This window comes from Boleophthalmus pectinirostris, unplaced genomic scaffold, assembly GCF_026225935.1.
Source record: "Boleophthalmus pectinirostris isolate CB_2022bp ecotype Guang Dong unplaced genomic scaffold, ASM2622593v1 HiC_scaffold_13, whole genome shotgun sequence".
NCBI classification, from domain to species: Eukaryota; Metazoa; Chordata; class Actinopteri; order Gobiiformes; family Gobiidae; genus Boleophthalmus; species Boleophthalmus pectinirostris.
In genome coordinates, this window is record NW_026571036.1 from 25,824,785 (window position 1) to 25,841,645 (window position 16,861).

The 16,861-nt window shown below is 40.1% G+C and overlaps 1 protein-coding gene and 1 pseudogene across 1 annotated transcript; one reads left to right on the top strand and one right to left on the bottom strand.

Annotated features, from left to right (window-relative positions):
* Positions 1–1,231: 1,231 nt before the first annotated feature.
* LOC110173929 (ectonucleotide pyrophosphatase/phosphodiesterase 5) lies at positions 1,232–15,400 on the top strand. The gene is given in 6 exon segments (XM_055149503.1): positions 1,232–1,339; positions 4,076–4,188; positions 5,927–6,280; positions 6,282–6,711; positions 8,020–8,196; positions 14,161–15,400. Coding segments are annotated over 5 exon segments (1,446 nt in total). The 5' UTR covers positions 1,232–1,339; positions 4,076–4,098; the 3' UTR covers positions 14,556–15,400.
* On the bottom strand, positions 9,381–9,499 carry LOC129407778 (5S ribosomal RNA; annotated as a pseudogene).
* Positions 15,401–16,861: the final 1,461 nt, after the last annotated feature.

Sequence of the window (16,861 nt, forward strand, 5' to 3'; positions counted from 1 at the left end):
CTGCTACTACTGCTACTACTACTATTACTACTACTACTACTACTGCTACTACTGCTACTACTACTACTGCTGCTGCTGCTACTGCTACTGCTACTACTACTACTACTACTACTACTACTACTACTACTACTGCTACTACTACTACTACTACTACTGCTACTGCTACTGCTACTACTACTACTACTACTACTACTACTACTGCTACTGCTACTACTATTACTACTACTACTACTACTACTGCTACTACTACTATTACTACTACTACTACTACTACTACTACTGCTACTGCTACTACTACTACTACTATTACTACTACTACTACTACTATTACTACTACTACTACTACTGCTACTGCTACTACTACTACTACTGCTACTACTGCTACTACTACTACTACTACTACTACTACTACTACTGATACTGCTACTACTACTACAACTACTACTACTGATACTGCTACTACCACTACAACTACTACACTAAGGCTACTACTAACACTAAGGCTACTACTACTACTACTACTACTACTGCTACTGCTACTGCTACTAGTGCTACTACTACAACTACTACTACTACTACAACTACAACAACAACTACTACTACTACTGCTACTAATAATAATAAACATTTTAGTGTGTTATAGTTCACCTACATCCATTCAGTCTTTTAATAATTGTTTCATTTAGAATTCTTGAAGAATCCTGCATTGAATTTAAAATAGGCTCAAGAAATCAAATGAAAAGAGGAGAATCAGTATCAGAATGACCACATTTCCATCTGTCCTAAAATATGTAAATTGGGTTAAATAATTCTTTTGATCACTTGTGAGGGGGTTGAAATCGCGTTCAGCCCACTCTCTGGTGACATTACAGAAGTCCATGCAGGTTCAGACAGTGGACCCGGCGCATGACTGCCCTCTAGCGGTCACGTTCAGTCATTGAAAAAAAAAAAAAAGAAAAAAAAAAAATAAATAAATAAAAAGCTCTCAGTCTCCTCCTCCATTACGTCAGCGGCTCCTGTGCACTTGTCGGGGCTGTGGATTTTGGAGAGGGGAGTCGCGCGTCGCCGTGTGGAGGATGTAGCGGGGGAGAGCGCGGGGCACACGTTTGCGCCGGAGCGGGGCTTTGGAGCTGCGCTAAAGACGCACGGAGCGGAGCCAAAGGCGGGACTTCCCTTCTCAGCTTATCACCGCGAGCAGAGCGGCGGAAGGGCTCGTGTGGGATCAGATATCAGGGGACGGTAATAACACACTGAATAGGCTCTTGCTCTGTTTGAACTGCCTTTTGTTTGCCTTCTCCTGCACTATTCTCTGTGTATGTCTGCGCGGATTGTCTTTGTGGTGAGCTTCGTGTGCGCGCCTTGCAACGGACCGAAAATTCATACTCAAAACGCAACGCTGAACGGTCTCTAACGTGGTGTTTATGGAGTCATCATGAGTTAATTATCTCGTATGACATTGCAACTACAGTTTTTCATCCCAAATTGACAGTGACATCATTTCTGTACAAAGGAGCACGTCTGCACCAGCGTGTACGGGTCAGAGTGCTCCGTTCCAACTTCATTATGTTGACAGTAATGATACAGTCTTGCAAGGATGTAAGGGGATTAACTCTTGCATCTCCTAAATTTAATTCAACACAGACTGCTTTTTACTCTGAAACATCTGCAGATTTTACTCCAAATTGTATAATATGTTAAACAAAATTGCATTCACTACAGTTAAACACGTTAAAATCCTGAAACTAAAATGCAAATTATCTGACTTTTTAGATGTTTTTCTCCATGGAGATGTTATTTCTATGTCTAGAATGTTTCGCTGTATGGTATTAAACATTTATATCTTCATGGTAACCAAATCAGGTCAAGTTACAGGTGAGATCTGTGGAGAGGCGACCCCGCTCACAGTCAGAATGTGTGTTTTTCGAGTATTTTTGAGCTGTAAAACCACCTGTAATTGAATAAATGTAAAGTAGAGCTTTTTAATGTCACACTGTACATTCAGGGCAGAGAATTGACATCTCAACCAAACCAAAAAGTTACACAGTGCATCTTTAAAGTGAAATGTCAATAAACCGTAACACTTCCTTATGTCTCTTATTTGCAATGAGGAAGAATGTAACCAACAATATGGATTTACTTCTGCTTTCTGAAGAGAAAATACTAGAAATGTAACAATAACTGAAATATTGTGATATTATAGCGTCAAAAGTTTTCACAGTAATATCGTGGGCCGTCACAATATATCGAATCTCAAGTGTGTTTGCTTAAATTTACTGTTACGGTGCAGCAACAGCTAAAAAAACAGTGAGAACTACATAGACCATGATCCTTTGCTTGGTTTCAGTGTAATCCACATGCTGAAATAACTGTTGCAAGCACTTTTTAAACTTCATTATTTGGATTATGACGAGAGAAAAGTAGTATATTCACACTTTTGTTCGCCTCAACAGAATATTGCAGTAAATATCGTACCGTGACGTGCATATGGTGAAAATATCGTATCGAGAGATTTGGATATTGTTACATCCCTAGAAAATGCTGTTTGAACTACAAGAGCTAGATTTCCTCACAGTATGGAGCGTTTTTTTTTATATATGTTCTCACTGTGTCTGCAGCGTTGTTGTGGTGAATTAAAAGTTCTAAAATAGTGTAATGATATTGACATAGAGATCATTTTCCACATCCTTTGGACTGTCTTCACCAAATTAGAATCAGAAATGTGCATGTTCATTTTATGACTGAGGTTAAATGTCTTACATTGTGCAAAATGTACTTTTCAAGCCACGTTATAATGTTGTTACCTCGTCAAAAACAGACCTGGAGTTGTGTTTTGTTTCATTCACACATGTTTGAGGGCAGTTTGAAGCCGAGTGGGAAGCGGCTGGGATGAAGATCAGCTCCTCCAAATCCGAGGTCATGGTTCTCAACCGGAAAAAAGTGTCTTGTCCTCTCCGGGTGGGTGGAGAGTCTCTGCCTTAAGTGGAGGAGTTCAAGTATCTCGGGGTCTTGTTCACGAGTGAGGGGAGGATGGAGCGTGAGATTGACAAGTGGACAGGTGCAGCGTCTGCAGTGATGCGGTCGCTGTATCGGACCGTTGTGGTGAAGAGGGAGCTGAGCCGAAAGGCAAAGCTCTCGATTTACCGTCAGTCTACATTCCTCCCCTCACCTATGGTCATGAGCTCTGGGTAATGAAAGAAAGGACGAGATCGCAGATACAAGCAGCACAAATGAGTTTCCTCCGCAGGGTGACTGGGCGCTCCCTTAGAGATAGGGTGAGGAGCTCAGTTACACAGGAAGACCCAGGACACGCTGGAGGAACTTTGTCTCTGGACTGGCCTGGTAGCGCTTTGGGGTCCCCCCGGAGGAGCTGGACGATGTGTCTGGGGTGAAGGAAGTCTGGGAGTCCCTGCTTGGACTGTTGCCCCCACGACCCAGCCCCGGATAAAGCGGAAGAAAATGGATGGATGGATGTTTGAGTAACTCTGTATGTCGTCTGTCTACATCTGCAGATCTCAAAATGCTCTGTTCCACCTTGTGATGTCATGAAGAGAGTGGCCATCTAGGTGATTCTAGTGAAGTTTAAAAACACAGTGGAGCACTTCCTGTATTACCACATGACATCACAAGGTGGAACAGGGTTTTGTCTGTTTCTCAGACAACTCAGCCTAAATATGCAGGGTTTATGTGTTAAACGTATGAATGAAACAAAACACAACTCCAGGTCTGTTTGTGACGAAGAAACAAGATATAAGATCAGAAAATAGAGCAATATGGACCCTTAATTTTATGACTGAGGTTAAATATTGCTCAAAACGTGGCTGGAATTGTATCACAATTTACTACACATGTGCAGAAATATCACTTTATATTCTCAAAGTTCAAATTTGGCAAAACAAAACCACACAAACAACCACTGCAATATTATTATCCATCCTTCATTCAGTCCCTCCTGTTTGCTGAAAATAATCCTTTTTCTCTCCTCGGATGAGAAAAACAGACAGAGTGCTTCACTGGGTCAGAAAAGTCTTTAAAAGTATATATTTATTTTTCTCCATTGTGTTTGTTTTTGGTGTAGGTGAACCCTCGTCACTGTGCATCATGGGGCCGGGCCTCTCTCCTCTGCTGTGGGCCTGTGCTCTGCTCCTGCCCCTGGTCTCCTCTGTGAGTCTGCCCCCTCAGACGCCTCAGGTCAGACTCTCCTCTGCACCTCCAGTCTCTGTGGACACTTTAAGACTGTATGGACACTTTCATGTTAGACGAAGGCAGTTGGCTTCAGCGCTTTAGTCGAGTCATGGTTGATGGTGTTGACTAAGATCGGTCAACTAATAATTTTATTATATCTATGTGTTTATCTCTCTCTCTCTTTAATCTTTATTATTTAGTCTGTGTTCTGACTGAGACACTTATTTATTTGTATTATTTAGTCTGCGTTCTGAGACACTCGTTTATTTTTATTACTTGGTCTGTGTTCTGACACACTCGTTTGTCAGTACTCACTTTTGTGTTTGTTTGCCAAGTCTTTTATTGTGTAATTTGTTTTCTTAGTTAACCTTGCGCTCTGTTACTCTTGTTTAAAAACCTTGTAAATTACATTTTGTGTTAAATTTCAGATCCTCCTTTTTTTTTTTTAAATTACCTCTACATTCCAGTTAATTAAATTACTTTACAATTTTTACATCTTGGTTTTAGTTACGTCCCTGACCCTAGTTGAGCTGCGTCGTAACAGTGCAGGTTTGCTCAGATACACAGAGATCATATAAATAAATGGTCACATTTTTCTATAGCGCTTTTCCACCTTCAAGGCAGTCAAAGCACTTTACATCAAGGAACCACTCAACCATTCATTCACCAGTGTACGCAGACACTGGGGGCGAGGTGGGTTAAATGTCTTGCCCAAGGACACAACGACAGTGTTCATCTGTGGGAGCTGGAATCACACCAGTCAACCTGTGGGTCAGTGGACCTGACTGCTCAACCAATGATGTTTATGTCAAGAGTGGGATTTGAACCGCCAACCTTCAGATCAGTGGACAAACGCTCTACCAACTGAGCTTCTGCCGCCCCAATTAGACACGACTAACCCTCTAGTCGCCACATTCCAAATAGGAAGTGTTCATGTGGGCAAATCCGGCTCCATCGACTGTGGCTCCCATTGACTTTACACTAAAAAATGTCCCTCTCTATGTTGACCCCTCTCTCTGTAACTGATTTGTCCATTAATACATGAATAAATAAATTCCTATTCCTATTAAAATGGAGCTGGACTCTAAATTCGCCCTATAACTCCAGCTTCCTTCACTGTCTGGAGCCAAACTCTGTGGGTGACGTCACACTCCCTTAATCCACTTCTTTGTACAGTCCATGATAGAGATAAGTAATAGTTCTGAGAGCTCCCTCTTTACTCAACCAGTCGATCAGCAGGACATGTCTTTAGTCGACCATTAGTGGGACCAGACTTTCCTTTTACCCGGGACAGTCCCAGTGTTGAGTCTGTGTCCCCTGTCCCAGCACATTTATACAAAACCACTGATTTGTCCCAGTTTTATACAAGAAATGTCCCAAGTGTTCTTATTTTTGACCAATCTGATCCTTGCCAACAGTAAAGAAAGTCATAAGCAGTCATTTGTTTAGGTAAAATACAGAAAAACTGCTTAAAAGTGAAAAAAACACAAAGAAAATGTGACTATACTGACTCACATTAGTGCTGAGTGCAGAACAATTTTCCATAATTACACACTTGTTTCACAGTTTTATTATTGCCAACCACCACAAACCAGGGATGTCCCAGTTTTTTATTTTGAAAATCTGGTCACCCTGCCTAGAATACCTTTAGTCAACTACAATGTCTATCATTTTAGCTGTGATTATACGAGCTGCAGCAACAAAATCATTTCCTATCCATGTGTCTATCTATTTGTCTGTCCAGGATCACAGCAGCCTGTCAGAGCGCCCCAAACTCCTCTTGGTCTCCTTCGATGGTTTCCGCTGGGACTACATCGACCGGGTCCCCACTCCAAACTTCCACGCGCTCATGAAAGAAGGAGTCCAGGTGGAGCAGGTTCAGAACATCTACATCACCAAAACCTTTCCCAACCACTACAGCCTCGTGACCGGCCTGTACGCCGAAACGCACGGCGTCGTAGCCAACGAAATGTACGACCCCGCCTTGAACCTGTCCTTCTCCATGGAAACGGACAGCGTCTACGATCCGAGATGGTGGGACGGAGCTGTTCCTCTCTGGGTGTCTGTACGGAAAGCGGGAGGGAGGAGCGGAGCGGCGATGTGGCATGTGGCCAGGCTCCGACGTGAAGATCCATGGGACTTACCCGAATCAATACCTGCCCTATAACGCTTCTGTTGACTTTGAGACAAGAGTACAGAGAATCATCGAGTGGTTCTCAGCCCCTAAGGAGGAGGCGGTGGATTTTGGAGTTTTATATTGGGAGGAACCAGATGAAAGTGGACACATGCTCGGTCCGGAAAGCCCTCTCATGGACGGGGTGATCGCGGATATTGACGCGCGCTTGGGGTTTCTGAGGGAGGAGCTGAAGAGGGCGGGGCTCTACGAGGATTTGAATCTGATCGTGACCAGTGACCACGGGATGATGCAGCTGTCCAACGAGAAGATCATCGAACTGGACGAGTACGTCAGCAGAGATCTGTACACGTGGATCGACAAAAGTCCTGTTGTAGGAATAATCCCAAATGAAGGTAGGAAACATCTTAAAGGCCCTTGTTATGCTATTTTCTGATCTAAGTTCTAATGTTGTTTCATCACAAACAGACCTGGAGTTGTGTTTTGTTTCATTCACACATGTTTAGGCTGAGTTCTTCTCTAAAACTAAAAACACTCTGTTCCAACTTGTGATGTCACGTGGTAATACAATGCTCCACTGTGTTTTTAAACTTCATTCACTGTCACTAGAATTATTTGGATAATTTCAAATCTGGGATTGCCTATTTCTTCTGAACAAAAAGCAAAAAGTAGCTGTAAACTTGAAAACTACCTAAGGCTGTGCAATTAATTAAATTTAGATTGTTTTCAATTTATGTGTCAAACGATCTCCAAACTCAAATAATCGAGTTGAAACGATTAAAGCTTAACAATGTTTATTTTGGGCTATTCTCATATAAATAAGTATATTTGTAAGTTTTTTTATTTTATGTTTTTCTGCCTTATTTCATGTTCAAAGTATATTTTATTTATTTTATGTTTTATACATTGCAAAACTGCTCTAAGGTTCAGATTTGTAGCCTATATTTATTTTCAATTTGAAAGTTTTGCATAAATTATTAATAACATAGTGTTTGTTTGTTTGTTTTTTTCAGAGAGAGAAATCCTGAATAAATGCATTGTGTAACTAAAAAAAATAATCGTTTGAATAATCAAATCAATGATTTCAATATTGACCAAAATAATTGTGATAAACAGCCCTAAAACTACCACTACATGACATCACAAGGTGGAACAGAGCATTATAAATAAACAGACTAATAATAAAGGGTTACACAAATGTGTGAATTAGAGGTCTGGCAATGAGCTGTCAGAATGTGTCACACTATTTTGCTTCGGGTCTCGCAGGATGTTTGCAGTCTCTAGTGTGAATGAAACAACTCCGGGTGTGTTTTTGAGGATGTAACACTATCAGGCCACCACCTGCTTTCCTCCATGGAGATGGTCTGGAATGTTCCACAGTACGGCATTACACCTTTCTATCATCACGGAGACCAAACTGGGCCAAGTTACATGTCAGCTCTATGGAGAGGCGACCCCGTTCACAGTCAGAATGCCACCTGTAAATGAAAAAATGTAAAAGTAGATCTGTTTAATGTCACACTGTGGAACATTCCAAGCAGAGCTATGGCATTTCCATAGAAACAAGAAGGTGACTGACCCATTAGACTGACCCACTACCCAAAAGTTACACAGTGCACTTTTAAAGAAGCTCACAAAAGTCAATTTAGCTTAATTTAGGAGCTTTAAATCGTGTAATCTGATTTGTCTTTTTCATTCTGTAGGGAAGTTTGAGGAGGTGTACACTAAACTCCTGGACGCAAACCCATACATGGCCGTGTATAAGAAGGAAGAGATCCCTGTGCGCTACCATTACCAGCACAATCTCAGGATCATGCCCATTCTCCTGGAGGCGCAGGAGGGCTGGAGCATCATGCAGAACAGAACTGCTCCCTTCATGCGTAAGAATAGAACACACACTCTCTGATTTTCACTTCAAAGCCCCCAAATTTTGCAACTTCAACATCCGGCTGGTCTAATAATAACTTCACAGTAGCTTTTTTAGGCTAAAAGTACAGAGATTGTGTCTTGGAGCTGTTATAATTAAGAAAAGAGAGGCTACTGTAGCCTACTTATCTCATGTGAAACAGCAACCGCAGCGTTGAGTGTAGGTGTTTACAGCTTTCTTATTCAGATTGTGTAGCTCTAATGATTAGTTAGACCTCGACCTAGACAGAGGTTATTGATCCACAAGGGAAATTATTTGGACACAGTAGCTCACACATCACAGTATAATATAATAACAAAGAGAAAACATAAATGGTAATAATAGATTCTAAATAAGTTGCAAAAATAGCAAGAGACTGATGTCAAATAATAGGCTGATTCATTAGCCGGTTTCACTTCGTAGAAACCGTCTGACCTTGCATTGTTGGAATTTGTTTGCTCGACTGCTATTTGGTCGTGCTGCTAATGGGTCTAACTGGTATATTAAGCTTTTCCCAAATCCTGTAGGAAAAAGGACAATAACGTCTTTCCCCTTGATAAAATTCACCAAACATTCTCTTTGTTCCGACTTTAAATCCTCAATCTCGGGAATCATTGACAACACTGAATGTCTGTCTCTTCATTGATTGAATGGAGCCTGGACTCGCACTTCCGGGGTTTTTGTGAACTGTCTAGTGTATTCTGATTCCTGACCTAGTCGCAGGAGAGAAATGAAATTGAGCAGAGGCACTAGGTGGCACCAGCCTGACTAGTCAAATAAGGCATAGTTAAATAAATGTATATGTACAAGTCAAAATAAAATAAATGTAGAAATAAAAAAATAAAAATATACAACAGAACTTAAGGAAAACAGAGATCTCCAGAGATGATATATGATTAATTAATTAATCATTGCATTTATATAGCACCTTTCAAGATCCCCAAAGTGCTTTACAGTTCATTATTCATTCGCTCAACACTCAGTGGTGATAAAATACTACTGTAGCCACACAGCTGCCCTGGGCAGACTGACAGAAGCAAGGCTGCCAATCTGCCCCATCGGTCCCTCCGACCACCACCATCACACCACTTTCATACTAGGCAATGTGGGTGAAGTGTCTTGCCTAAGGACACAACAACAGTTTTATCGACTGGCACCCCACTGTGGCACCTGGAATTCCCCATGGTCTCCCATCCAAGTACTGACCAGGCCCAGCCCTGCTGAGCTTCTGAGACCTGATGGGATCAGGCTTTTGACAAGCTGGTATGGCCACACAAATGATGATATGATGATTGACAGGACATAGGGTTATCTGTTACATAAGGAAATGCAGCCCTCAAACCACATTTTATTTTATTATTGATTGTAAGCAGTATTTTACAGCAAAGTTTTACTAGTACTTACTAATAAGTGGTAGTAAACTATTAGGTCTGTCAAAACTATGTAGAGTGCACTCATCTCCATGATGATCCTCTGTACTGACTACTGCTCCGTGGCCTTCACTTCAAATATATGTCAAGATCTGGCCCTTGGTGAAAAAAGTTCCACCCCAGTTCTTTACATTATCAGTGTGAAGAGGATTCTTTGTGAACAGTACTTTTATGTTCCCCAATTCTGTTAAAATAGGCCAAAGTTTGTTTTGTTTTATTAGTCTTCTGCCCAAACAACAAACAGCCCACTGCCAAGAGTCTTTGGTTGTTAAACTGTGGTAACCAAGTTCTCCTGAGAGTTTGTGCTGCAGTGAAAGACTGGCCAAAGTTAGAGGACAAATTCTCCTATGTTGACTATAAAAGTACTTAAACTTTATTATATTATACAGATAAAAGTTGAATGCATTCAGAGAGCTGTTTCCAGTGCTCCCTGTCCAGATAATTACACTGCAGGATGTCTCGTCTCTGATTGAAGGGCTGGGCAGTAAAATCAGCCCGTGTTGTCCGAGGAGAGAAACCTGCTGACGCTGAAGGATCAGGACCTGGCTGGTCTGTGTCGATGGCTCTTAATGCACTTCTGTGGGAGATGGTGATAAAAATAATGTTCACAGGGCAACATGGAGAGGAAGTACAAGTAAGAATAGGCCTTTCTTGAATGCAGTAAGCTTCAAGTGTTAAGACAATTTCAAAAACTGCACTATTTTACTATTACACATTTAATAGCAGTGTCCCAAAATAATATTTAATACACTGTTTTTCTAGTGTCCTTAGATGAATTAACCCTTCACAGAAAGATAGATTTTTGTGATATTTGTAATTTCACAAACTCATGAGAATCCATCTTTGAGTTCAGTCATGTTGCACGGTTAATTGGGAGGGCAACCAATCACATCGCAGCACTGAAGTCTGCCAAAAGGTGAAGTACTTCAGACATCAATACGGACTATTTTATTTGTGAAAAATGTGCGCAAGTCAACAGGAAAGATGTTTGTGCTTTTCTCTCTGTCGCAAGGACGTCAAACTCAAATTCACAGAGGCCAAAATTAAAAACTGGGACTAAGTCTTGGGCTAAACTAAATATTTATTGAAAAATTTCAACAACATCTGCATGTTTTCTCTTCTTTCCAGATATGTAATGTTAAACCTTTCTCATTAAAATAAATGTTTGATAATAGTTTTGCTTAAACATTGAGTCCAGAACAAAATAACAAAATTTTAAATAAATAATGTGTCTATAGTCTATCTGTAGGCGGCGGGCAGCTCTAATACATATTTGGTATGATCTTGCGGGCCAAATATAATTTTACTGTGGCCCAAATTTGGCCCCCGAGCCTGAGTCTGACATGTCTGATCTTTGAAGTTTGAAGTTCTGCTGTTGTGACGCTTCGTTCAATCAGATTCAAATAATCGTGATGATGCTTTGCCTTTTCTCGAACTCTTTCAGTGAGAGCCGTTCCAGTTTGATCATGTGTAGAGCTCTATTCAGAGAGACAAAAACTAGAACTAAAAAGTACAAATTTAAGTCACAGAATCATAAAGTTTAAAGTTGGAGTAAAATTATTATGTATTTTATTTAAAAATTGACAGTGATCTTCCCAATCTTCAGTGTAAATGTCACTATCAAACAACCAAGTCTCAAGTAAGTTTCAAGTCTTTGAGCTCAAGTCCAAGTCAAATCCCAAGTCAAATACAGGCAAGTCCAAGTCAAGTCTCGAGTCACTGGCCTATAAGTCCAAATCATTTCTAAGTCGTCTGCTTTGATCTTCAACTCATTTCAAGTCTTTAAACCAAAATACAAAATAGAGGATAGATTTTTGCTGTTTATATGAATTTTAAACTAAATTGTACTTAAAAAGTCATGGAATATTTATATATGAGTATTTATATAAGAGTTGTACAAATGTTAATTTTTTCTTTTTACAGTAAACGTCTTGACAAAATCTTAGTGTGAATCATTACAGTCAGAATAGAAAGAATTAAGATTTAAAAGTGCTTAATAGTTATTTTGTCACGTAGTTCTCTGTAGTTCCCTCTGGTTTACTGTATTCTACTCTATTGTACTGTATATTACTGTAGTACTTTTGAGGATACCTTCTCACAGTACTTCAGTTTCATCCAAAGTACCAAACAGAAAATGGGAGGGACATGTTCCAGTTTGTTCCTGTAAAATTCAGCAGCACATTTATCACCTGTAAAGAGAAAAGTATTTTCTAGAAACAAATTTTTTTTTTGGAGAAACATCAAGTCTTCTCAAGTCACAGGCCTCAAGTCCGAGTCAAGTCCCGAGTCATTCACCTTCAAGTCTAAGTCGAGTCCCAAGTCTTAGTCTATTTTATCAAGTCAAGTCTCGAGTCCAAGTCACGACTTGCAAGCCCCACCTCTGGTAAGACGTACTGTTTACCCAGGGCCCCGTGCAAGGAAGGGGCCCCTCAAAAAGTCTGTAATATGCATTTTTCATTACACTTTATGTAGTGTTGATGATTTGTACTTAGGACCCAGAATTTGGTGCAGGTTATTAGCAAAATCTTCTGTCTTAAAATGAGCAACAGTGAATGAGTCAGTGTCATGTTGAGAGTGTTTAGAGTAGCAGGTGGATCAGGGTATAGTTTCTGCTCCGTCTTATCTAACAAATCATTTCACGTCATTTAACTGCGGTGACAAACAGCTGTTATCGAACGACCCGGATATTAAAATGAAAGTATGGATGTTTTGTCTCTGCGAACACGACTTGCGCTGTGAGTGATTTAACAGTGACCAGTGAGCTGAGAAAATGCACTGCCGTAAATCATCAGGGAGAGAGGGCCCTGCCAACAATATAAATCTACTGTAAAACGAAGTGATTCATGAGTGATTGTGTAAACTCAAAATGTATTTCTAAATTATAAATGGGCTCTATAATAATTTCATGTAGAGCCATAACAGTATTGGCAGCACAGGGACGTTGAATAAATCAGTGTTATTGTAAATTGTTTATTATTTCATTTGGTCAGCTTTTATCTTGGTCTGAGATGCATTGTGTTGTTGTAGAGGGAACTACATAGACCAGAATCCTTTGCTCTATTGTTGCATTATTGTTAAAAGGCCCATATGACACTATTTTCAGATGTATGTTTTAATGTAGTTTCCTCATCACAAACAGACCTGGAGTTGTGTTTTGTTTCATTCATTGTTTCTTCTCTCAAACAGAAAAACGCTCTGTTCAACCTTGTGATGTCATGTGGTAATACCGGAAGTGCTCCACTATGTTTTTAAACTCTATACACCTTCACTTGGATGATTTGAGCCCTCCAATTGACCATCTCTACTGAACTAAAAGATTCTGAGCTTTGAGATGTTGTTACCTTTTCTCCAAAGCTGAAAATGCTCCATTCCACCTTGTGATGTCATGATGCTGTAGTTTTCAAGTGAACAGCTACCTTTTACTTTTTGTTCAGTAAACACTGACAATTCCAGGGCTCAAATTATCCAGATGATTCTAGTGAAGGTGTATGGCGTTTTTCAACACAATGGAGCACTTCCTGTATTACCAAATTCAATTGAAATTCAAAAAGGTTTATTGTCAATTCTTCATACAAAACATATGAATAATCAAAATTATGTTTCTCACTCCTAAGCATGTAAATAAATAATAATAATTGGAAAAGTCCAAAGTTCTTCTTTAGGGAGACACAGAGTCGTGCTTCCTGTCACCTGGTGGTTAGAGAGGAGACAGAGTTCAGCATCCTAACAGCCTGGTGGATGAAGCTGTTAGTGATTCTGGCAGTGCGGGAACGGAGGCTCGTGTACCTCCTCTCGGAGGACAGGAGACTGAACAGATTGTGTGTGTGGGATAACTTTCATAACTCATAATTGTGATGGCTTTGCTGGTGAGGTGGGTGGTGTAAATGTCTTGCAGGGAGGGGAGTGGTGCACCAGTGATCTTCCTGGCTGTGTTCCCTGTGTGCTGCAGGACTCTCCTGTGGTGGTCTGTGCAGCTTCCGCCCCACATAGTGATGCAGTTGAAAGGATGCTCTCAGTGGTTCATCTGTAGAATGTGCTCATGATGGTGGTGAGGCACTGGCCCACTTGAGTTTTCGCAGGAAGTAGAGGCTCTGCTGGTCTTTCTTCACAGTGATGCAGTGTTGGTCCAGCAGAGGTCCTCACTGATGTGCACCCACAGAAGTTTAGTGCTGCTCACTCTCTCCACAGCAGCACCCTCGATGGTCAGTGGCGGGTGTTGGGTGTGGCCTCTCTGGAAGTCGACAAATCTCCTTAGTTTTGGTGACATTCAGCAAGTGACATCACAAGGTGGAACAGAGTGTTTCTGCTCAAACTAAATATGCAGGGTTTCTGTTAAACATGTGTGAATGAAACAAAACACAACTCCAGGTCTGTTTTTGCATTATAACCTAGATCAGAAAATAGTTTAATATGAGCCCTTTAAATACAGTGTTTAAATGCGGTGAGATGTAACAAAGTGCAATAATATTCTAAACAGTATGTCATTCTTTTCCTTTTTCCTGTTGCAGTTGGTAACCACGGCTACAACAACTCCTTACGTAGCATGCACCCGGTCTTCGTTGCCCGTGGACCCGCCTTCCGCCAGGATTTCGTGCAACCTTCAATGGAGTCTGTCGACCTGTACCCTCTCATGTGCCACATCCTCTCCCTCCGCCCTCTCCCCCACAACGGCTCCCTATTTCGTGTCAAAGATCTTCTGTCCCACCCTCCCCCGACCCCGGTGCCGAGCCCTCCACCCAGGCCTTCCGAGTACTCGTACGCCCCTGTGATCGGCACCGTCCTGGTGATGGGTTTCCTGGTGTTCTACATTAAAGCGGTCACCATTAAGCAGTTGCCAGTGTTACCGAAAGGAAGCAAAGAGATGTCCCAGCCCCTTTTACGAGAGTACGTGACGAATACGTAAACCTGCACTTTCTGGAGACACAGAGAGGTTGTGTCAGTGTGAAACATATATAATAATAATAATAATAATAATAATAATAATAATAGAAGAAGAGCGTGTGTTGCTCCATAGAACTGTCCAGAAGCATTCCCTGATCAAGTCATTCACAATAACTGCCACTGTGCTGCTTTTTAATCCACATCAACCAAGGAAATATGAAAATAAAATCCTGGGTTAAAGGCCATTGGGTCAGTCCATATGAAATCAGCCATTTTCAAGGAATCTCCCCTTTAAGCCATCTCAGATTTGGCTGAAAAAATGTCTAAAAATGTCTAAAATCTCAATTAGCTCAATCCCTTGAGTCATTCCTGAGTTATGTCCCGTTGAAATTTTGGGGCCATGCTCACTTTTTTTGAAGCCTTAATTGATAAGCAGGATTGAGAAACCATAACTTCATCAAAAATAGAGCTAGGAAACTGAAAAATCGTATTATTGTAGATTCTTGGGTAGATCCACACGGGGAACCGAGGGTCTAAAGAAGGGGCCAAAAAGATCACATTTGGTCTGTGACAATATTTGGGACGCCACAGTATCTTCCACATAAAAGCTCAGAAAAGTGTGAGATTGTTGTCAGAAATGGTCATTCTCTCAAATATTCAGGTTCAGCAGTTAGTTTGTAAATATCTGCTTGGAGTAAATAGATCTTGGACCTCAAAAATTTAAAAAAAAAATTAAAAAAAAATTGAGCAGCAACCAAATGTGAGATTTTGGGGGCCTACATCATCCCCTTAATAAAGATACCCAGTATTTGACCACAGATTCAGAATCTATGACCTAGAATAATACAATAATACAAATTTTCAGCTTCCTACCTCTATTTTATATGAAGTTCTGGTCTCTCAAACCTGCTTATAAATTAAGGCTTCAGAAAAAGTGAGCATGGCCCCAAAATTTCAACAGGCCATAACTCAGAAACGACTCAAGGAATTGAGCTAAAATTTGAGATTCTTTCATTTGGTGATTTTATTTATTTATTTATTTTATTTTTATTTTTTTTTCAGCCAAATCTGAGATGGCTCATAGGGGAGGGTGGCTGATTTTATATGGACTGACCCCATTGTAGAAGAAGTACAGATACTAGAGCAGAAAAATAAAACCTCAAGTGAAAGTAAAAGCATCATAAAATGTAGTAATCTAAGTAAAAGTATTAAAGTACCAGTTTAAAAATGAACTTAAAGAGTAAAAAGTATTTTTTTAAAAGTATATTTGAGATCTAATAAAGCTTCAAATGTAGTGATTTTGATAAATATTTATGCTGTTTTTATTTTTATATACTATTATTTGGACATGTTTAAAAGACACCTTCAGCTTTTTCAGCAGGTCTCAAACTATAATAAAAATACTTTTACTTTTCAGTCCTGTTCAAAAATTTAGTGGAGTAGAAAGTACCAGATACCTGCTCTCAAATGTAATGAAGGAAAAGTATCCACTTAAAAATGTACTCAAGTAAAGTATAAATACCTAAAATGTTTACTTGAAGGTGCATTGTGTAACTTTTCTGGTGGGATGTTATTGCTTTATCTGAAATGTTCCACTGTATGGCATTAAACCATTCTAAACCAAACCACACCAAGTTACAGGTCAGATCTGTGGAGAAGTGACCCCACCCCGAGTCAGAATCCCTGTTTTTTATTGGTATTTTTGAGCTATAAAACCACCTGTAATTGAATAAATGTAAAGTAGAGCTGTTTAATGTCACACTGTGGAACATTCCAGACAGATCAATGACATATTCAACTAAAGAGTAGCACAGTGCACCATTAAATATAGTACTTTACCACTTTTACTTCGTTATGTTCCAGCTCTGGTTAAAGGAGACGTGTTAAATCAGCTGTTTTGGTGCTTATTTAAAATGACAGTGTTAGAATGTTGTTTGTTTATTGATAAAAATAGCTGAAGGTTGAGTTACACCGTTTGAAAATATCAAACTGCGCTCCGTTTAATTTGTCTGTAAACGAGATGATGTTGTGTTCACATTTGAAACGTGGCCAGCAGCTGTAGCATTAACATTTGAGAGGAGATTGAAATACAAACTGTTTATTCTATTCTAAATTAATCTGGATGTTTACCTGGAGTTTTGAGGCGTAGTAAAAACGCACTATGTAACTTTTCTAGTGGAGGGTTTGATCCGTTGTTCGTCCCTATGGACATGTCAGTGCTTTGCTTTGAAAATGTTCCACAGATCTGCTCGATTATGAACAAAATCACGATTATTTTGGTCAATATTGAAATCATGACTATTCAAATCATGATTTTTTTAGTTACAC